The 23,876-nt window shown below is 35.9% G+C and overlaps 1 protein-coding gene across 4 annotated transcripts in view; it reads left to right on the top strand.

The window, feature by feature from the left end:
• ACVR1C (activin A receptor type 1C) overlaps window positions 1-14,177 on the top strand; it is a 116,543-nt gene extending 102,366 nt beyond the window's left edge. For 2 of the 4 annotated variants that reach the window (XM_014585403.2, XM_014585402.2), the window contains 5 exons: window positions 1,697-1,864; window positions 3,149-3,305; window positions 5,501-5,625; window positions 8,897-9,042; window positions 12,600-14,177. In XM_014585403.2, coding sequence (XP_014440889.1) covers window positions 1,697-1,864; window positions 3,149-3,305; window positions 5,501-5,625; window positions 8,897-9,042; window positions 12,600-12,725 — 722 coding nt within the window. In that variant the 3' untranslated portion in view covers window positions 12,726-14,177. The remainder of the gene's footprint in view (window positions 1-1,696; window positions 1,865-3,148; window positions 3,306-5,500; window positions 5,626-8,896; window positions 9,043-12,599) is intronic. The other 2 variants (XM_027769490.1, XM_006171587.3) reach the window with 2 other exon arrangements.
• Window positions 14,178-23,876: the final 9,699 nt, after the last annotated feature.

Here is a 23,876-nt window from a genome sequence, read left to right as displayed (position 1 = left end):
TTTTTTTTTTTAAATGTTTTTTTTCAAAGTTTTTTTTTTTTTTTTTTTTTGGAGAGGTTTTCGCTATAGGGCGCATGTACTCGCCAGATAGACAGAGAGAGACAGAGAGAGACAGAAAGCGAGAAATCACCCCCCCCCCAGGGGGGATGGTCACGCCGCAATCCCTTCTCCTCCATTCTCCTCTCGAGATCTTGGGCACACACGCACACGTGCCTGGCATGAGTTTTAAGCCACCGGGTCCGGGACGCTAACCACGGTCAACTACATGGGAGTCCAGCGACATAGCCATTACGCTAACTGCTGGTTCCCTCTTTTCAAATTCTTAACTATGTATACTTTGAAACTACATCCAGACTATTGAAAAATGATCCATTTCTCAACAGTTCTCACTCAGCTTTTCAGAACTTTTTATTTTCTCTCCTAATCTGGAACTGAGATTCTTATTGGTTAGATTAATTAACAGTACTATCAAGGCAGTCATCGTCATATTATCATTTTAAAAAGCTAGTTTAATCATGATGTTTATTGGATTAGTAAAAAAAATGTGCACAAGAGAGAGCATTCTTGTTTTTCTCTAAAGTTGAATTGGCCTGCCTCTGTCATACCCTTACTTGTCTATGGCTGACTTTGCATCTGATTCTAAATGGTGTATACTGTTACTTTCATTCACGTGGATTTCTTTATCTTTTACAAAATTTTCAGTTTCACTTTTTAGTCAACTGTCTGACAGAAACATTGACGTGAGAAGGTAAAGATAACCGTTGGTGTCAGTCAGGGAGAGAGGTGTGAATAAGGGTTTCACGTGTGGTCTGTTCATTAGTGAACTTTATAATGTCATGTTGACTTTTACATTCCTAGGAAATTTTATTACTAACCGGATTTGGAAATTAAATATTTGGATAACGAGGAATTCTTGTACATAAAGCACCTGGCAGGAGGTGTTCTTAGCAAATGTTCATTATAGATTCTGTTCCCTGGGTGTCAGCACTGGTCAGAACCACCCAGGGTTATTGTAGACACTTTATTCTAAAAGCTAACACTAGGGATTCTAATGCCTAGAGAAATTTTAGCCTAATTTATTTTATGCTAAAAGTCTTTTCTAATCTGGATTGATTTTGGTTAAATGAGGTAAATTATTTGAAAATGTCTAGTGATTGTGTTTGGCTCTCAATGTAAGCTTTCAGGAAAAATCATCGACTTCATATTTTGAAAGGTAAACAACATGCAAATCCCTACAATGTTAGAGCTTTTATGATGGTAATAGTATGTTGTGTGAACTTGCTGTACTTCTAATCTTTATTGGTACAATCTTCCTTATATCTCAGGGTAATTTATAACACAACACTGCCTAAATGCATCTCTTGGTAGTTTTCTTCTATTACGTGATTGCGATAGCCAGCAGGATTGGTATAGGGGGAAGAAAGGAGCTGTTTGGTTCTTAGAGTCACCATCTCACAACTTTTTATTTCTATGGTGGGTACATAGTTCTATATGTTCAATGTTCTATATAGCAACATTGTTGGGAACTTATTGAGAAATTTTACTTTACTAACTTGGACTGTAAAGATCACTGCTGAAGAATTTGACTTTGCTTCATTTACAATATAGATTAACTTTAAGCACCGACATTTGTTCAAAGCTTTTGGTTTCTTTCTCAACATGGATTAACAACAACATAATTATGTTTTCCTGTTAGATAATGGGACTTGGACTCAACTTTGGCTTGTATCTGAATATCATGAACAAGGCTCCTTGTATGACTATTTGAATAGAAACATAGTGACAGTGACCGGAATGATCAAGCTGGCATTTTCTATAGCTAGTGGCCTAGCCCACCTTCATATGGAGATTGTTGGTACCCAGGGTATGTGTTTCCTTTCAAATATTTTGAAATATTTTGAATGTGAAGATAGAAATACAAAGTTGTATTTTAGTGTTTAGTTGTACTTTACCTTATTCAAGTGATTATCAAAGAAACATTAAAGATACTTTTAAAAGTTGAAGGTTTCTATCATGTTAGAGCCAATTCCAATCTATATATTCACCAATTTGTATATTATTCTTAATATTACTTAAAAATTGTATTACTATTTCAACTTTGCTGTTTGGCATATATTACCTGAGAGATCTTCCTTTGATTGACAAATGCTTTATAGTTAGAGAATGCACGTAGTTTGAATGTTTAACTTGGATCATTAAAAAAGTATTGGAAAGCATAATGTGGTCTTGAAAAAAAGAACTGCATATGATATACTTGAAGGCCTAATAATACCGGTTGCTTTTTCTTCTTATTGAGTCAATAGAAAGTTGGCTCTAGAAAATCATTAGTTTGGACAAGTCAGTGGTTCTCCAGTTTGAACTCATGATTCCTTCACACTTGTAAAAATTATTGAGGGCCCCCAAAGTTTTTGTGTATATGGTTTATATTTATTACTGTTACCATATTAGAAATGAAAAGTTTTTAAATTCATTTACTTAAATAACAATAATTTATTAATTAAATGTTAACATAAATAATATAGCTTTAAAATGATACATCATTTTTCTAATACAAAAATTGATTTTGTGAAAATATTGGTTTTGTTTTACATTTTTCCAAATCTGATTAGTGTCTAACTTAATGTCTAGATTTTCATACTTATTTTTCATTCAGTCTTTTCCAATATGTTGGTTTCGTTTATGCTTGTGATGATAAGGTAACATCATACAGAGTCTGTAAAGAGTCTCAAAGGCCCAAAAGGATCTTTGGGCCACATTTTAGAATTACTGATCTAGGATAGAAGAAATTTGAAACTTGTTTTGTAATAGAGCATTTGCCAGATGCTTAATGCAAATGCAGTATTGGTAAAGCCTCAGCGGCATGGTGATGAACGAGATAAAGTCACTGCCTTCATTCACATTGTAGTTTCATTTGGCAAGAAAAATATTGAACATGAGCAAGAATGAATAACTTAGACAGTGATAAGAGCTATGAAAAAAAGGCAAAATTAGGGGACTTTGATGGAGAATTAATTGGAGAGAAGAATGGGTGGTCAGAAAAGTATCTCTCTGAAGAGGTAGTACTTGAGTACTTGAGCTAAGAGAGACTCAGTCTTAGACTCAGTCTTCAGTTTCAAGAAAATGAACAAGCTTTTCTTATGCTTTGTAGGTAAACCTGCTATTGCGCATCGAGATATAAAATCAAAGAACATATTAGTGAAAAAATGTGAAACTTGTGCCATTGCAGACTTGGGGTTGGCTGTGAAGCATGATTCAATACTCAACACTATTGATATACCACAGAATCCTAAAGTGGGAACCAAGAGGTAAGATGACATGCTTTGGTAGCATTGTAAGACATACTATTTCCCAAAAAGCATCAATAGCTAGAATGTGTGCATAGGGGGCTCAGGTCCAAATGGGAAATCACTGGACCCAAGAAAGCAGGAAGCCTTCTCTGGGTCACTGAGATGTCCGTGGGCATAGGAATTATAAAGCAGGCATTTTGGGCCATATCAGTAGTGAACATTTGGTGTAGAATATAGGGGAGAGGAATGGGAGAAGAGATAATGATATCTTATTTTTAGTGTGCCATGCTCTAAGAATATGTTTTCTTACTGATAAAAACAAAATGTTGGGACCAGCAGTTAACGTAATGGTTATGTCGCTGAACTCCCATGTATTTGACTGCAGTTTGAGTCCCGGACCCGGTGGCTTAAACTCACGCCAGGCGCATGTGTGTGTGTGCCCAAGATCCTGAGAGTAGAATGAAGGAGAAGGGATTGTGGCATGGCCATCCCCCCCTGGGGGGGTGATTTCTCGCTTTCTGTCTCTGTCTCTCTCTTTCTGGCAAGCACACGCGCCCTACAGCAAAAACCTCTCCAAAAAAAAAAAAAATGTAAATATTGTATAGCTCTTTCAAAGCCTTTATATCTTGTAAATAAACTGAAACTACATGTTTAGGTTATATGTAACAGACACAGAATCAATATGTTGAAATAGACAGGGACTCTACAAAGTAATTACATTTATATGCTATTATATTCTCTTAATATTTAAAGACATTATGCAACAACTTGTATATTTCCCATAGTGGTAGGTATACTTTAGTCTTCCAGATTGATATATATTAAGATGTTATGAGTGTGGACACAGTTTTCATATTCAGGGAACAGACAATCTCAAAGTTAAGGCCAAGGATGACGTAAACAGAACATACCACACAAGTAACGGGACAGACCCATCAGAGATGGCATTTCTGGTGTTTTTCTTTTTATGGTCAGCCTGAGGCTATATTTCACTTTCATTTCATATATACTTTCACTTCCTTTTATTTGAGTATCAGGCTCTATGATACTTCAGCAAAATTCCAGGTCCTTGACCTTGAAATCAGAAAAATCCAAGTATTTTCCTGGAGTTGTTCAAGGCTGTTGAAAATAGAGAATTTCTAAGCTGTCTAGTTGACATTCAGCCTATGTTTGACATTACAGGACAATGCCTGTGAGTCCCTTGCTTGGTTTCCGGGGAGCCTTTATTGAAGCCTCAGAACACTTGTGGCAGTGTATTTAGATTGAGAAGCCCTAAAGAACCTCTCTTCTTTTCCCTATAAAAAGAGAGCATATGGGACCAGCATATGAAATGACAGTTATGTTGCTGGACTCTCACGTAGTCAACTGCAGTTCACGGTCCAGACCGTGGCTTGAGGCTCACGCCAGATGCGTGTTGTATGCATATCCAAAATCCTGAGAGGAGAGTGGAGGACAAGGAATTGAGGTGTGGCCATCCTCCCTGGGGAGTGATTTCTCTCTTTTTGTCTCTCTGGTGAGCGAACACACCCGATAGGAAGAATCTCTCTCTGAAAAAAGAGAGAGAGAGCCTTCACATGACCATTCTGCATCAGGGATCTTCAGGCTAGTCTTGGATGCTGGATTCCTTCAGAGGAGCTAACACTTTTAAAAGAGCATGGAAGTGTATTGTTTCTTTCCTTTAATATTCTGGGAAACCTCCCAAATCTGTGTCGGATAGCTAGGCTCACTCAGGTGACACGAACTATAGGTTTCTTCCATTTGGCCCTGTTCTAACTGAGCTGCCATTTTCTTAGAGCCAGTGTTTAATGAAATTGTTCATTCAGAGAAGTTGTCTAAAGGTGCTGCCTAGTGCTTTGAGTAATGCTTGGGCCACCATGATGAACAAAACACATTCTGTTCTCAAGGAGCTTTTGTGACAAACTACCGGTAGAAACACAGTCCATCTCACCTATTAAGTGCTTTGCTCGTAGAATTTCTGCTCAACTTGCATCTACTAAGTGCTGAGCTCCTTTAACACCAAGTGGAATGACCTCTATGTCTATGTTAAAAAAAAAAAAGTTTTTAGTAATGATTGATTCAATTGATTTACTTTTGCTCTATTATAGTACTTTGATTTACTTTTAAAATAAATGTAAGCTATCTTAATATATATTTGTGTCAGAATTTATTAAGATTGTATTCGATTGAATAGTGTGAAATGCTTGTTTTTGAAGGTACATGGCTCCTGAAATGCTTGATGATACAATGAATGTGAATATCTTTGAGTCCTTCAAACGCGCTGACATCTACTCTGTTGGTCTGGTTTACTGGGAAATAGCCCGCAGGTGTTCAGTTGGAGGTAAGCTTTTGGAAATATTATGTTTGCCTTTCCTTGATACTCTGAATACTAGATGTGATCTTTTTCTTCTCATTTTTCTTCTTCATCTTCTCCTCCTCCTTCTCTCTAAGCACATTCTATTGTATCATTTCTAAATATTTAAGAGCCTACCTTTTTTAAAAAAGAATTTTTCTTTCTTCCTTCCTTCCTCTTTCCTTCCCTTCTTCCCTCCTTCCCTCCCTCCCTCCCTCCCTCCCTTCTTCCTTCCTTCCTTCCTTTCTCTCTTTTTCTTCCCTTCTTTCTTTCCGTTTGACCAGAGTGGGGCAGAGTGAGAGAGAGAGAGAGAGAGAGAGAGAGAGAGAGAGAGAGAGATTTTTTTTTAGTAGGGCGAGAGAGGGAGAGAGAGAGAGAGAGAGAAAGTGAGAAAGCAAGCCATCAGGTTCAGGACTTGAACCATGGATGGCCATGTGAGAATCCGGAACCCTAAAACACCATACCACCTGCTGGCCCTAAGAGCCTACCTTTTGATGATATCTTCCAACAGCATGAAATGAAGATCTTGTGTTGTGATTACTGCTTAGACTAGGATAATAACAGCTCTGATAATTCTGATTTCCACAGTGGTACTTTGTGAAGCACTTTCAATTACGTTATTTCAGTGTGTATGCAGTGAACTGGTGCCCCTGCTTTATATCCCACGGAAGTTACATGACACTAAGACCATAGCACTTGAAGTCTTCTGTTTCTTAGGATTTTCTTCTTTTCTTTCCTGTGATATGATTAATTTTTGGGGGGGAGGAGTAAAGTAGAGGAGAGAGATGATATCAGACTTCTTGCCTCCACTTCTCCCAGCAGTTTAAAATTTAATAGTGAGAGGAGGAATTTGGGAGGATGATAATCTACAAATGTAGTCTGATGAAGTTGTGTCAGTGGAGAAAAATTTGTATTCTGGTAGAAATGGTTTACAGTTTCATTTCAAGGGAGACAGATTGAGGACTAAGCCTTGGTTTAACAATTCCTTGAATGTCAGATTTTAGGCAAGTGATGTAGTCTTGCTTCCCTCATCTGTCAAATGAAGAGTAATAGTTGCCAGCAGGTGACATGGTAGTTAAGGTGCTGGACTCCCACATAGCTGACTGTGGTTCAAGTTCCGGACCTAGTAGCCTGAAAATCTACTGGGCATTTGTGTGTGTGCCAAAAATCCTGAGAGGAAAAGGAAGGAGAAAGTTTGTGGGTGGCCATCCCCCCTGGGGGTAATTTCTCACTTTCCCTTGCTCTGTCTTTTTCTCTCTCTCTCTCTCTCTCTGGCAAGCGCACCTGCCCTATGGCCAAAACCTTAAAAAAAAAAAAAGATAATAATAAAACTGACCTATCAGGCTCTTAGGATTTAATTAATTAATTAATGTGAAGCCTTTAGTACAGAGTGTGCTCATAGTAAACTTCTGTAAAAGCTGCCATTTTTATTTTTTAATTTTTACTTTTTAAAATACATATTTAAAATCTCTTTCAGAGAGTGAGAGAGGGAGACCCAAGAGTCCTCTCACTGTGATCCACCCCTAGTTCCACCTGGTCCCGGTCACAGGATGCACATGTGCCCTTGGAAGGTCTCAGCTCCTGAACCCAGGACCTTGCCCTCGTCGGTCCAGTTGTGTTTCCCCTGTACCACTGCCTGGCACAAGAGTCGTTATTTTTGAACCAGTGTCCTATTTTGCATTTTGTACTGATGTTAATTTGCATTGTAACAAATCTCATTTTTAAAAAACCTGCAGATTTTATGAAAAATTTATAAAGTTAAATAAAATTTGAATATGAAAGCGTAAATTTTCCCTTTTATTCACAGATGAGATAGTGAGACATCTGGGAATGTGAAAGTATTCATAGCAGCAATACAGTTACAGTGATACTGCAGACACTGGCATTCCCGAGCTGGGTTTGAATTTTAGGTCTGCCACTGACTTTCCGCGTTTCTTGAGCAGATTCATAGCACTCTGTGCCTCTGTTGCCTCAGTTGTAAAATGGGAACAATATGGTGTCTTTAGTCAGTAGTTTTGAGGAATCATCAGTTAAAATGCACAAAGGGCTTGGGGTAATGCTTGGTAAATAGCAGACTTTGAACATACTCATTTTTGGTAAACATTTGATAGTGGTATATGTCTAGATTTGCTTTGAGGTTTTTGTCCTCTAATTTTCTTCAACTATAAAAATCATGTTAATGGGACCAGCAGATGGCATAATGGTTATATCACTGAACTCCCACGTAGTCGACTGGGGTTCAATTCCTGGACCTGGTGGCTTAAACCTGGCCGGGCACATGTGCATGCATGCCCAAGATCCTGAGAGGAGAATGGAAGAGTAGGAATTGTGGCATGGCCATCCCCCGTGGGTGGCGATTTCTTGCTTTCTGTCTCTCTGCCTCTCTCTGTCTCTCTGGAGAGTGCATGTACCCTATAGTAAAAATCTCTCTTAAAAAAAAAAAACCTTTCTTAAAAAAAAATCATGCTAACATGGTTTATAGTTAGTTTTCTACTATTATGACACATCTTAAATATTTTAAATTAAAAATGCCATAGTTAATTAAAAGGATTCTATAAGGAATTGCTTGGAATTCAAATAACAGTCTGATAATTAAGGTCTTCTTTGCCTTTGAATTTGAGACTCTAAACATTATCTCACATTGAAATGTATTCTTTAAGTATTTTTTACTGCTTCTAAGAACATTCTCAGGTGTAGTTATTCTAACAGCGAACTCTAAGAAAATCAGCTTTTAAAAGCCTAAACGTTTTCAGAGATAAAATTGTTTTGTTTTGAAAGAATTATTTGATGGAAGACTGTACTTCATTCACAGAGTAAGGAGGATGTACTATAAATTTCATAATTAGGAGAAATTAGATATTACTTTTGATTACACAAGGGCATTTATGTAAATTTTTATTTACATAATTGTATAAGAGAAATATATAAATTTATGTAATTGTAGAGATTATACATATTGTATATACTATATACTATATATTTACATAAATTTATATATAATTACATGAGAATTTTATATAAAATTTATGTAGTTATGGAAATTTTTCATAATATAGCATTACATAAATATACGACACCTGTTCATGATAGTACTTGAAACTTGTCTTTGGTTTTGTATCAATACATTATTTTAATAAACCTTACTTTTCAGTGTCCCAGGGTGTCACTTGTGCCTTGAAGAGTTAAATGATATGATTTTGCAATAGAAGTCTTTGTTTATTATTTACACAGAGCTATTTATTATGCGCATTTCCTATAGGAATTGTTGAGGAGTACCAGTTACCATATTATGACATGGTGCCTTCAGACCCATCAATAGAGGAAATGAAGAAGGTGGTTTGTGACCAGAAGTTCCGACCAAGTGTCCCAAATCAATGGCAAAGCTGTGAAGTAAGGCTTATTTGTGTATGTGTATTTTTTTCTGTTATATTTTTGAGGTGAGTATCAGGGAGAATTTCCAGAGACAAGATAGTCCTTTTTTCTTAGTCTAGGCAATTAGTTTCATATGTATATATGTATTTTTTTATAAGTCTTTCGAAGGATTTTATTCCCTTTAGTAGTATTAATAGTATTACGTCATATGGATAGAGCCAATTTCTTCCATTCCATTCTTGATTATCATATCTGTAATTTTTAATTAGTTTTTAAAACCACTGTTGTTATATAAATACATGAAGGTTTCTCTAGGGTATAACTATTGAGGTATACATTCAGAATACACATTTAGTAAAGTTCTGGAACCAATCCTGTGCCTTTTGTTTCACATTGCGGTGTTTAGGACTTCTGGTGTAATGGTGCTTGAAAATGATGATGAGTATCTTTATTTTGCTCCTTAAGCCTTTTATTTTTCATTTTGAATGTGGTACCTGTTACATTTCTTTCTTTTCTGTTAGAAACTAGATAAAATAAAACTTTGGTTTTAATAAAAACTTACTCCCTAGCTGTGAGGTGATAGTATGACATTTTTGGTTTAGTTTAATTAATTCATTTAATTTCTTTTGTTAGAGAGGGAGAGACAGGCACCCTGAACGGGGTCTCATCATGCTGAACCCAAGCGTTTTAACCAAGCAGGGCGATGGGCGCTGTGTGTGGGTGCATGTGCCAGCATGCTCATGTCAACCCAGGATCTGAACTCGGTCTCTAGCACTGCACAGCGGCACCTATCCCCACCTATGCCACTGTGGCTGGGCCTGCTTTTGTCCTCTAATGTGGTAGACTGCATGTATAAATTTGCCCACTATTAAACCAAACCAATCATGCGTTAACCCAGTATAACCATTTTATATGTCAGTGGTTTTTACATTGCTTATATTTGCAATTTTGCCCGGTAATTTCGTTCGATCTTGTTTTATGTTAATTCCACATATTATTGTAGATATTGGCCTAATTTTATAGTATTGTTGTTTATTTAGACTTATTCACATGTTTCTCTTTTTCCTCAGTCAGCAGTCCTTCTTGCCTTTCAGATCTTCCTTCTAAAGTTATTTCTTACTTCCTTTAAAAGTATTATTAAAAAGTTTTTAGTGAGGTACTAATATTTGTAAGTTCTTTCTGTTTTGAGATATCTGAAAATGGCTTTTTTGTTCTCAATTTTTAAAAAATGTTTATGTAGGCATACAAATTTAGGTTAATACTTACTTTCCTTAATTACTGATATTCTTCCTTCTGCTTCCATGATTGCTGTTGAGAAGTCAGGAATCACATTTTTGTTTCCTTTTAGTTAATTTATCTTTTCTTTCTGACTACATCTTTTTAAAAGAATTATTTATTTAATTTTATTTATCGTTATCATTTTTAAAAATTTGCTTTAGGGTATGTGTACCCTCCAGAGAGAGAGGGCAAGTGAGAAAGTAAGCTGCCATGTCCAGGACTCAAACTGTGGTCAGCCATGTGGCAGTCCATACTACCTGCTGGCCCCATCTTTCGGACTGCTTTTAAGAACATCTCTGTCTTTGGTGTTCTACAGTTTTTCTATGATGTATTTGGTATAAATGTCTCTTGGTTAATCTTGCTTGGGATTTTTGGATTTTCTAAAAATTCTGAGTTGGCCTTCCTCAGTGCTAAAGAATTCTGAGACATTTTCATTTCAAATAATTTCTTCTCTCCTTAGTTTCTATTTCTTGTTTTTAGATGCATGTTAGACATTTATTCTATTTTGCTTGCAGTTGATAAGTTTATACGTTTCATATTTGTAGTTTAATGCTGTATCAAGTTTATTTTCTAGTTCTTTAACTCTGTCTTTAGATTTTTTTTTTTTAAAGAGATTTTGCTATAGGGTACATGTGCTCATTGGAGAGACACAGAAGGACAAAGAGACAGAAAGCAAGAAATCACCTCTCCCTTCAAAGGAAATGGTCATGCTGTAATCCCTTCTCTTCTATTCTCCTCTTGGAGTTTTGCGCATTTATGTATGTATGCCCAGCAAGAGTTTCAAGTTGCTGGGTCCAGAACGTGAACTGCAGTTGGTCATGTGGGAGTCTAGCATCTTAACCACTATGCTATCTCGTGGTCCCCAGATATATCTTATCTGACCTTTAGCTCATCCATTGAGTTATACATTTTAATTATTTTATGTTTTTATATCAATAAGTTTTACTTCTTTATCTAAGTACTCTTAAATTTTCTCTTTTCTTCTTATATTTATAGATTTTAAATACTTTCTTTTTTTTAAAAGAATTATTTATTTAATTTTATTTATCCATCCACTTATTTAAATTTGCCCAGAGAGAGGCAGAGAGAGAGTGAGGGGAAGGAGAGAGAAATTTTTGCTATAGGGTACATGGACTTGGCAGAGAGACAGAAAGCAAGAAATCACTCCCCCCCCAGGGATGGCCATGTCGCAATCCCTTCTCCTCCACTTTCCTCTTGAGATTTTGGGCACATGCACACAAGTGCCCGGTGTGAGTTTCAAGCTGACAGGTTCAGGACTCAAACCAGTCAGCCATGTGGAAGTCCAGTAATGTAACCATTACGCCATCTGCTGGTTCCTATTTTATATACTTGTTTATACCGTTTAACTCTGGCATCTAATGTTTTTATGGATCTGATAGTATTGTTTATTGTTTCAATTGACTCTTGCTTATGGTATTTTGTTTTCTCATGTGTTTGTTAATTTTCATTATGAGGTCAGGCTTTCTGCCATGGACTTGATTTCTTTCTTCACCAACAGACAAAACTTAGGCAATTTCCCTTAGAAGTTTCTTCCTTGGCACATATTTATCCTTAAATTCGGGGATCTTCATCTGACACTTTCTGTGCACTCTGAGTTGGGTTTTCTATCTTTTATGTATGGTGCTTCAGTTCTGCAGTTCTAGACCATGGGATCATCACATGCTGCCAGAGCAACCACCGCCTTCTGTAATTTCCTATATATTTCTGATTTCAGCATTCTCATTGTTTTCTACTTTGCACATTTTTATTATGATTCTTATAATTTGACCAGAGAAAGACACAGAAAGAGAGAGAGAGAAAGAGAAACTGAGAAAGCAAGTCACCAGGTCCAGGATTCAAACCGTTTTTGGCCATGTGAGAGTGTCCAGCACCTTAACCATGCCACCTGCTGATCCCACAATGTGCACTTCTTAATACAGAGCTTGATGATTTATTTTATGTGTATACGTGTGTTCTCACCACCCAGATCAAGATCTAGTGACTTTTCAACTTCTGTGTCTCTTCATGTCTTTTATGACTCTTCTAGAGGATTTTAAAAGATAGTCATTCTACCATATTCCCAGAAATCAATGCATTGAATTTTTAGTTAAATTAGTCTCTACAAGGTGAATATTTTTGTACTGATAGTATTTTTTAAGGATTTGGCCCTAATTTCATTTTTAAAAAGTGCTTTAAATTTATTATTTCTTAATGAAAGTTTACGAACAATTTCCGGGTTTGTGGTTTTGCTTGTTTTGGACTCTATTTTGTGTGAGTATCTAAAGTCTTTGCTGTTTTTCTTTCTCTTCAAGGCACTCCGAGTCATGGGGAGAATAATGCGTGAGTGCTGGTATGCCAATGGGGCAGCTCGCCTCACGGCCCTTCGCATTAAGAAGACCATTTCTCAACTTTGTGTCAAAGAAGACTGCAAAGCCTAAGGATGATAGTCATGTTAAAGAGACATCGCTCGCAGCTTTCTTTCCCTCTTTATGTGAATGTGTCTGGCTTTTTTTTTTTGGTTCTACCTCAAAGATGATGATGCAGTACAGTATTTAAGTGCCCAAAGGCAGAATGAAAGATAACTCTAAAGAGTTGGGCAGGGATTGATTTCATCCAATCTCTGTGTTGTCTTTCATTTTATTTTGAAAAGTAACACATGAACTCATCTTTTTATTTAATGAGAAAGATATTATGAAAGTGCACAATAAGCTATATAAAAATAATAGACGTCATTAAGATGTTATTGTACTTGAACCAAGAGCACATGAATGAATAGAAAAAAATGTTTTTACTGAATATGAAAATACATTCCTTACATTTGTGAACTAGAACATGTCATAGCAATCTATGGTTTTCCTTTTTCAATTAGCATGATCTATTTAAAAAAATAAGTATCGCTCTGAATTTTAGCCATTGATTTTTCCTCTGAATTTTAATATTTAAGACATGTAAAAGTGGAGCTGCTTAGTAAAAGGTATAAGTCAGAGTCCAACTTGGGGATCTTTTATACTCCACTACTACAAGAGTCCTTGAGGCAAATAGTATAAAAGCCATTCAGCTTGTTTCTCACTCTCGTTTATGAAAGACACCTGATATCTTGAGGTGCTGACAGATCTCCCAAAGCCACACAGCCTAGGCAGAGCTGGCTCTAGGTTCGCACTTGGATCATCTACAGGAGAGTCGCACACTCCCAGCTTGCCCTCGATTTCCTATAGTACTTTGCTGCCTGTGCAGAAACATCTTTTACTCTATTTGTAGTTTAGCCAGACAGAAGGTGGGTTAAATTATTTTGCAGAATCACAGTGGACCTGTGTGAAATCTCAGAATCGTATCTATTGACAGTTTCCTCAGAAATTTCATTTATCCCATTCATTCATAACTATTAACGTTTATTAAAAACTTCCAAAGATTAAACTAGACATAGATATTCATTGTCAGAAGACATCTTTAAGGTACAAATCCAGAGGTGTATATTGCTTTTTCACATCCACTTTAGAAAGAAAAGGAAACAAATATTTTGAGGAAAATGAAAAAAAAAAAAGCAACAACAAAAAACACCTCTTCAGTGAAGTATAACTAAATCCTTCGGAGTATGTTAGCAACAGTAAATAGATATTCCATTAGCATTTAAAAATGAACAAGAGAGTAAAGAAGGATGCCCATAAATAGCTTTCCCTTCATTCTGCTTTCTGTGGTGATAGTGGTGAATATTTAATGGAATATCAAATACTTTTTTCAAAACTATAATGCTGCTTTGGTGAAGGAGGTTTAACATAGTATCTTACTGTTCTAAAGCATTGCTTCCTAAAGTTGATTCCTTAGAATATTCTTTTGCAGAGATGATATAAATACAAAACTCTTATATTGATAGACTCTTCAAAAGTCATACTGTATTTTATCATATCATGCACTTTGAGAGTCTAGCAGTAAAGGAATGTTACATAATTTTTTTAAACTGAATTTTTCTAATTATTTGACAAGAATGGAATGCCTTTTTTTTTTTTTTTTGGAGAGGTTTTTGCTATAGGGCACGTGTGCTCACCATAAAGACAGAGAGAGACAGAGAGACAGAAAGCGAGAAATCACCCCCTGCACCAGGGGGGATGGCCACGCTGCAATTCCCATCTCCTCCTTTCTCCTCTCAGGATCTTTGGGCACGCTCGCACACATGCCCGGCGTAAGTTTAAGCCACGGGGTCCGGGACCCGAGTCGTGGTCGACTACATGGGAGTCCAGTGACATAGCCATTATGACAACTGCTGGTCCCCAGAATGGAATGCTTTTGACTCTAGAGCAGGAGTCTTTACTCTCCCATGTAAGTGTTCTACATGCCTTTGATTGTACTGCTTTTCACTATGGAAATATGCTACCTAATCCATCTTCATTTGACTGGGACTTGCATCTATTTTCATTCTCATTCATGCATTTATCTATTTATTGGATAATCATTGAACATCCTGAGTCTTGTTCGCCACAATATTGGGTGCTAGAGAGGATAAAAAAGATAGATAGGTCCTGCCCTCAGATATTTTAAAGTCTAATTTGGGAATGTAAAAAAAAAAGGGTGTAATCATGTGGAGGAAGAAAGCACACTGACAGATTTTTACAAAGTGGGATGTCTTGAGTTTTGTATGACAATGGGTTTCTAGAATAGGTCTGAAAATCACTTTAAATTTGCATCACACTTAGAAAGTATCTTTATTTGGATATTAAAGAAAATCTAAATTTAGAAAATGCCTATGTGAAAGGGTTTTAAAAAGAGGTTATATGGAGGAGTAATATTGTTTGTGCTTATTGCCTTGATTTCTCAAGAGATTGTTACTACAAATACAAGAATGAACTTGTTTATTTACTATGGTTATACTCTAGTCTCAGATCTCCAAGAATGTTTCCAGTTTTATACACTTATGTTGGAGAAATATGCTTATTTCATTTTTAAGAGAGCATGTATTAAAATCTCCATTTTCCTTGTCACTATGGTTTATAATTTATTTGATACTGTCTAAATATAATTCCATATGTTTGGTTCAGCTTTCACTCTGGAGAAACCTGTATGTTTGTACGCTTTGAGATTTTTTTTGTTCTTGTGCTGTTTAACTATAAATTCTAACTGAATAGTCTTACATTTACAAAGTACATTTTTTAAACAAAGGGGGTAGTGTAGCAAAAATGATAAAGTAAATGTAAAAAGTTACAATTTTCCTTAACTCTGAGCATTATTTTACATAAAAGATGCTCACTTATAATAAGAGCATAAAGTTTAGAGCATAAGGCAAGTTTATTGTATATACTTATGCTGTTAAACTTTACATTATTTGCTTTTTAATGGATCCCCATTGCATAATATTTATTTCATTTCAATTTTGTTACGAGCAAAATTTTTTTTTCTAGGTTAAGTTAGTTTTTTGCATCTTTCAGATATTTTGGCTTTTGGGTATAATACAAAGTTTGGGAAAATGCTGTGAATTTCGAGCACTGTATACAACAGCAATGGGATTTATATGTAGCATCACTTTCTGAAAAAAAGAGAAACATCATTTGTTGTCAATATTTTAGCATGAACTTACTGCCTTATAAGTTATGTGTTTAAGTTTGTAATTGGTATAGATTTTATTGTATGCTTTCTTCTGTCATAAGTATTTGGCATGTCATATCAGAGTTCTTCATTTATGTCCTGACTTGAGAGTTCAGTGTGATGTGACTGTTGTCCGCTGTTTTAGGCTCTTGCATTTCGTCTTGGAGAGGTTTTTGCTATAGGGCACGTGTGCTCACCATAAAGACAGAGAGAGACAGAGAGACAGAAAGCGAGAAATCACCCCCTGCACCAGGGGGGATGGCCACGCTGCAATTCCCATCTCCTCCTTTCTCCTCTCAGGATCTTTGGGCACGCTCGCACACATGCCCGGCGTAAGTTTAAGACACGGGGTCCGGGACCCGAGTCGTGGTCGACTACATGGGAGTCCAGTGACATAGCCATTATGACAACTGCTGGTCCCCAGAATGGAATGCTTTTGACTCTAGAGCAGGAGTCTTTACTCTCCCATGTAAGTGTTCTACATGCCTTTGATTGTACTGCTTTTCACTATGGAAATATGCTACCTAATCCATCTTCATTTGACTGGGACTTGCATCTATTTTCATTCTCATTCATGCATTTATCTATTTATTGGATAATCATTGAACATCCTGAGTCTTGTTCGCCACAATATTGGGTGCTAGAGAGGATAAAAAAGATAGATAGGTCCTGCCCTCAGATATTTTAAAGTCTAATTTGGGAATGTAAAAAAAAAAGGGTGTAATCATGTGGAGGAAGAAAGCACACTGACAGATTTTTACAAAGTGGGATGTCTTGAGTTTTGTATGACAATGGGTTTCTAGAATAGGTCTGAAAATCACTTTAAATTTGCATCACACTTAGAAAGTATCTTTATTTGGATATTAAAGAAAATCTAAATTTAGAAAATGCCTATGTGAAAGGGTTTTAAAAAGAGGTTATATGGAGGAGTAATATTGTTTGTGCTTATTGCCTTGATTTCTCAAGAGATTGTTACTACAAATACAAGAATGAACTTGTTTATTTACTATGGTTATACTCTAGTCTCAGATCTCCAAGAATGTTTCCAGTTTTATACACTTATGTTGGAGAAATATGCTTATTTCATTTTTAAGAGAGCATGTATTAAAATCTCCATTTTCCTTGTCACTATGGTTTATAATTTATTTGATACTGTCTAAATATAATTCCATATGTTTGGTTCAGCTTTCACTCTGGAGAAACCTGTATGTTTGTACGCTTTGAGATTTTTTTTGTTCTTGTGCTGTTTAACTATAAATTCTAACTGAATAGTCTTACATTTACAAAGTACATTTTTTAAACAAAGGGGGTAGTGTAGCAAAAATGATAAAGTAAATGTAAAAAGTTACAATTTTCCTTAACTCTGAGCATTATTTTACATAAAAGATGCTCACTTATAATAAGAGCATAAAGTTTAGAGCATAAGGCAAGTTTATTGTATATACTTATGCTGTTAAACTTTACATTATTTGCTTTTTAATGGATCCCCATTGCATAATATTTATTTCATTTCAATTTTGTTACGAGCAAAATTTTTTTTTCTAGGTTAAGTTAGTTTTTTGCATCTTTCAGATATTTTGGCTTTTGGGTATAATACAAAGTTTGGGAAAATGCTGTGAATTTCGAGCACTGTATACAACAGCAATGGGATTTATATGTAGCATCACTTTCTGAAAAAAAGAGAAACATCATTTGTTGTCAATATTTTAGCATGAACTTACTGCCTTATAAGTTATGTGTTTAAGTTTGTAATTGGTATAGATTTTATTGTATGCTTTCTTCTGTCATAAGTATTTGGCATGTCATATCAGAGTTCTTCATTTATGTCCTGACTTGAGAGTTCAGTGTGATGTGACTGTTGTCCGCTGTTTTAGGCTCTTGCATTTCGTCTTTATACTTTCGATTAACTTTGCATTTTATATTTCCATGATTGTATGAAAATAGTAATCTGATTGCACTGTCTGAAGAATTCAAAATAGGTTTTTATTTATAAGTGAAAACACATAATATGTTCACTAGGTTAGAAGTTCCACAATAATTTAATAATTTGTTATTTTTAATACTTCTACAAATGTAGAATTATTAAACAAAACAAAACCACTTCTACTATCCTGAAATTTTTGGCTACCATGTAACTAACTGAGGCAGAGAAAACTCAGGGCTTTCTTGGATTCAAAGCAAAAATCCTAGGGAATACTTTAGCACATCACCTGAAAGCAGCGAGCTGACATTGGCTATTATACAAAGTTTGTGTGAACAACTTAAAATTGCTTGGCAGGGAATAATTGTTGATTTTTTTAAATGAATATGAAAATATATCTGGCAAAATAAATGCATCAAAAGTTTTATCTCCTTGGGAAATTTTAAAAGTGGCAGTAGCAAATGAATAAGAGTTGGTAGCTGGTGTCTTCAATAATCATTCCTTTAAATAAATTCACAAATACGACATATAAGCTACTTAGAAATGTTTAGTAATGGTATCTTTAAATGGTATCATTGGGACTTTTTAAGAAGCTATTCCACACATCTTTTCTTTTGTACAACACACCATTTCTGTGTTTGACAATGTTCTGTTCTAGTTCCATCAGCTCATACCTCCATGGACTTTATTCACTCGTCAGTGAAAACAGTGATACTTTTTACTTTTTGTTTTAATAATAAATTCCACTTGAGGGATGATGAATTGGCAAGAGAATGTGAAATATATGTCTAGATGTGTGATTGCTTAGTTTATTTCCACTGTTTCATAACATTGTTTAGTTTTACTTGTGTCATTTTTTTTTAAACGAAGCCATTGTGCCATGTGGTTTAGAATATAGTGTGTTGAAATTAGATAATGAGCCCCATTTCGTAATTCCTCTAGGAATAATGGACAGAGTACTTCCCCATTTAGTTGTAGATGAATACAATATTTGTGGGAACCTGAGCTGTAGCTAATCCTAGATTTTAATATTTTCAAGTATGATTTTGTCTTGTGATCATTAATTCATGTTATCCTACAAGAAGTTTTTCTCACCTGACTTAAATTTTAACTGAAAGATTTTTACCCTGGACTATATGAATCTAAATGTTTATGGGGCCAACTAAGAATCCGAGTACATTAGGAAATTAACCTTATACCCAGTGAAACCACACCCATTTAGGCTTGTCGTGCTGTGGGTCAGGTGAATTTGAATTACAGTTGGTCCTCAACCCAGGCAGAATTTTATGCTTTGAGAAAAGCACCCTATGTGTTTATATATTCACCGGAAATGAGAATTAAAGATAAAAATGGTTTCTGACTTGTGCAAATGGAACACAAAATTTAAAAATAAACAAACAAACAAAAACAACACTGGTGATTCATCTGAGAATTCCCAAGAGAACAAGAGAGATCGTATGCTTATTCTGCTGATTTTTTTTTTAACCTAGATAATCGATAATCTGTAGCAAGGCATAGGGGTGCTGATTTTGATATTTCTGTTGAATTTTTCTGTAAAAACTTTGCCTGTAAAGAGGATTATGATCCCAGGTTACGTCTAACAAATGCAAGAATACAATGAGATTTACCAATATTGCCATTTCCTCTATAGACTAAATACTAATATTAGCTAAACGTTTTTAAAGATCCATCTGTTCTTTTTCTCTTTATTTAATGTAAGGGCATTTGAACCAAAGTATTAAATTCTAGTTACTTTTCACAATGACTAGTGTCAAGCTCGTGTATTCTTCTGTTCTTAGACTTAAAAAGATTATAACTTGATCTGTGTTTCAGGTTTTTTAAATGCCCTAAAAACAGAATATTAGATTCAGATATAAGAAAAAATGGATTGACTTTCAAAGTACTAATACTAATTACACTTTTCTTTTGGTAGCACGACTCTTCTTATACCCAAGAACATATTACAAATGTCAAAACCATTGCATTTTGACATTGCAAAACATGCCTTGAACTCTTGAACTACTGTGAAAAGAATCACTGTTGTAAAGACATTTTGTAAGGTAGCTGATATTCTTAAGTATGTAGAAAGATAATGCCTTTCAACAGACAGTCCCAAATGAATGTACAAAAGGAATATGAAAAGTAAATTTTATTTTAAAATAAGAATTGGGCAATAAATTGTAGAACAAGTGTGTAGATGGGGATTTTAGTAGTTGCAATTTAATTGTAGAAGGTAAAGAGAATTCTAAATTCCAAAGAGAAATGAATGTTTTATTTATTTGTAGTCAGTGAAAAATATACATTTTATAGTAATATATACATATACTTATTTTATTTAGAAATAATAGTATTTTAGAATTTAGTAATAATTCAATGGTAGCTTTCATATCAAAATGTTTAACTTTATCAATGGCAAGTCATAAAAGTATTTATTTTAAAGCTGTTTAATATTATTGCATAACTTTCAGCTGCCTCCAGATGTAAATACTTAATGCCTAAATGTTATATTTTTATGTGTGCATTTTCTGAAAATGTATTGTTTCGTAAAGTGGCAAAGATAATAAATGAAGCACTCCTTGCATTGTTTCTGTGAAGCATATAGAGCTCTATTTTAAATAAAAGAAAACATGTCATACCTAGTTTTTATACAATTGTGTTATTTTAAAATTGTGCTTATATTTGTGTGCACTGTATGAGGAGGGTGTAGGAAACTTAAATGATGGCTCCAATGAGCTGGGGTTTTGCTTTGTTCCTACTCCCTTCTAGGGAGCTGTACAATTCTAGAATTTCAGGGCTAAAAGACACTTCAAGAGCTGTTTCTCTACATAGCACTTAGGTTGATACATTTTGTTTTATTTTTCTTGTTGAGCAACTGAGTTTTGCACTTATTTGAGGATTTGTTGAAAGCCGGTTGGCCTGCACTCACGTGTAAAATAGTTTTCATCACATTTAAAATCACAAACAATCACATGGTCCCAGCATTTTCAGGGTAAGGAAGAACCTCTCTGCCTTCATTTCCAGTATTCCCTCACCTCCATTCCCAACTCTTCCTCAGACTCTGGGTCTTTGCTGTTCTTTGCACTTGCCAAACACATCTCCACCCCAGAGACTTTGCCCGGCCTGTTCTGTCTAACTGGAATGTGTTTCCTTTAGGTTTTTATATAGATTAGGATTCTTAGAATGTTATATCAAACAAGCCTTTCTTGCCACCATCTCTAGTGTAGTGTCCTTTGTCATTAACCACCCACTTAGCCTGTTTTATTTTTCTTTATAGCACTTAGCATTAGCTGGCACTCTCTAATGTGTCTGAGAGTGTACAGTATCATACTGACTAAATCTGTGAACATTGGATTTAGGAGTCATTCACTTAAATTCGAAGACGTAATTCTATTTTTAAATTTTGACAGAGGGCATATACACTGGTCAGAGAGAAAGAGAGAGAAGCAGAGAGAAAGAAAGCAAGAAAACATCCCCATGGAGAAAGTATAAGGTAACAATCCCTTCTCCGTCTCCCTCTTTTTGGGAGTATGAGCATGCATGCACATTGCCCTACGTGTTTCTCAAGCCACCAAGTGTGGGACTCAAATGCGTGGTCAGCTATGTTGGGATCCCGCCACTGTAACCATCAGGCCACCAGCCAGCCTAAATGTATACTTTTAAGATATTAAGTGTAAAGTATTATTTTATGCAGTGAGAAACTCTTTATGGAACTCACTACCTTCTGAATACCTATAATTAAAACATAGGAAACAGTTATATAGTCTAGCCTAACTCAAAGTGGCTGTTCCAGAATGATATTTCATGAGAGGATGAGGTGTTTGGTCTATACTTCTAATCCTACAGAGTTGTTGTTTCCTGGGACTTAGTATGAGAGAGACAGAAACGACATTGGTTTTATTTCGTGGTATAGATTTTTAAGTGTTTTGCCTCTCTATATTTTTCCTTTTCTGTCAGTTTTGTTAATAAGTCCCCTGATTATCTTGTATTTGGTTGGTACTGACCAGATTCAGAAGCCACACATTCCTCATTGGCCACTCCTTAACCACCATGCCTGCTACTGGTCCCAGCACAGGTTTTCAAATGGCTTCATTTTTAGCTTCTCTTTCGGATTGTAGGTGAAGAGAAACTATTTATTTTACAACAGCCTGGATTGTAAAAACTATGCATGAAAATAAAATAAATGTTTTAGTTCCACCAGCACTGACAGAAGCTTTTTCTTTCTTTAGGCCTAATTTTGCAATTTCAGCATTTTAATTTTTAAGCAATAATATGCGATAGATAAAGTTCATGAATATTCATTGATGTATACTAAAATGTGAAATAAAAGAAAGATTTTTTTTTATCAGAATACATTTCTGGAGATTGAGGATTACTAAAGTCAGACTGTGTACATTCTACAAGTGAGATTTTCAGGAAATGATCCATGTGTTTTAAAGAAAAATAGGTCAAGATTCAGGAGAGTTATTAATAGTTTTTCAAAAATCTATTTAATTTGAAACATTCTTCTACAGAGATTTTTTTTAAAATGTTACATTTAATGGGGACCAGCAGTTAGTGTAATGGCTATGTCGCTGGACTCCCACATAGTCGACCACGGTTCAAGCCCCGGACCCAGTGGCTTAAACTCACGCTGGGCGTGTGTGCGTGCCCAAGATCCCGAGAGGAGAATGGAGGAGAAGGGATTGCGGCGTGACCATCCCCCCTGGGGGGGTGATTTCTCGCTTTCTATCTCTCTGTCTCTCTCTGTCTGTCTGGCAAGTGCACACACCGTATAGCAAAAACCTCTCCAAAAAAAAAAGTTACATTTAATGAAATTTTAAATGTAATCACGCCTGTAATTAAAATAGGTTAATATTATATTCCCTTTAAATATTAGTCAACAAATTCTTTTTTCTTAAGAGAGATTTTTGTTATAGGGTGTGTGCACTCACAGGGGTGAGAGAGAGAAAGTGGGAAGTCACCCCCCCAGGGGAAGTGACCATGCCAGAGTCCCTTTTCCTCCATTCTCTTAGGATTTTGGGCACTCACACACTCTTGCCCAGCATGAGTTTCAAGCTTCTGGGTCTGAGACTTGACTATAGTTGGCCATGTGGGAGTCCAGCGTCTTAACCACTGTGCCACCTACTGGCCCCAGTCGCCACATTTTTAAAAGTTTATTTATTTCTTCCATGAGAGAGAAAAAGAGAGAGAGAAAGGCATTCTCATTAGGCTCTTATGCCCTAGCCATCCTGGTTAACCGGCATACACACATGCCTGATGTACTCTGGGAGGTCCTGGGGTACACACCCGAGACCTTTCCCTTGTGAGTCCAGCTGTGTCATCACTGTGCTACTTTCCTGGCCCTAGATAACAGATCTTCATCCAACATGCTGCTAAGGGCATGATGTAATATATTCATTGTCAATGATGTTAAGAGAACAAATTCTGCATTCAAGAGGATCACAATCTGTTTAGAAAAATAAGACCAGCATATGAAAAGCTATCTTTAGTCATACAAGAGACATCACAAGTTTGAAAGTTAAGATTTAGAGTGGATACAAATGTTAATAAAGACAAATAAAATAGATATTAGTTAAGTTGGAAGTCAGGAAAATTGATGAGTTAAAGCTTGTAGGATGGGAAAGGTTTGTATACATTGAATACAAGGAAGAGGTTTCTGTAGAAGTATCCAAAACAAAGGCAGAGATGCTCATGGCGGAGAGTGACTCGCACAACTAGAATGGAGGGTTTGTGTAAGGATTGGATCAGAGTTTAGATTTGATCCAGTCACTGAGTGAGACTCCGGCAGAGAGAAATCACCCCACAGGGGGAATGGCCATGCTGCAATCCCTTCTCCTCCATTCTCCTCTTGGGATCTTGGACACGCATGCACACACGCCCAGCATGAGTTTAAGCCACTGGGTCTGAGACTCAAACTGCGGTTGACTACATGGGAGTCCAGCAACATAGCCATTATGCTAACTGCTGGTCCCAGACTCCAAAGGTTTTTAAGCAGTAGCGATCATATGAAGTTACTATTTAATAAAAATAGAAAAATTTTTTCTTCCTCAGAAATTTAATAAGGTAATTTGGAGATTCCATTATACTCTTTCTC

This window comes from Tupaia chinensis, unplaced genomic scaffold (assembly GCF_000334495.1).
Source record: "Tupaia chinensis unplaced genomic scaffold, TupChi_1.0 Scaffold149921_1, whole genome shotgun sequence".
Lineage (NCBI taxonomy): Eukaryota > Metazoa > Chordata > Mammalia > Scandentia > Tupaiidae > Tupaia > Tupaia belangeri.
Note: the sequence above shows the minus strand (reverse complement) of the source record. Positions and strands in the feature narration are given on the sequence as shown.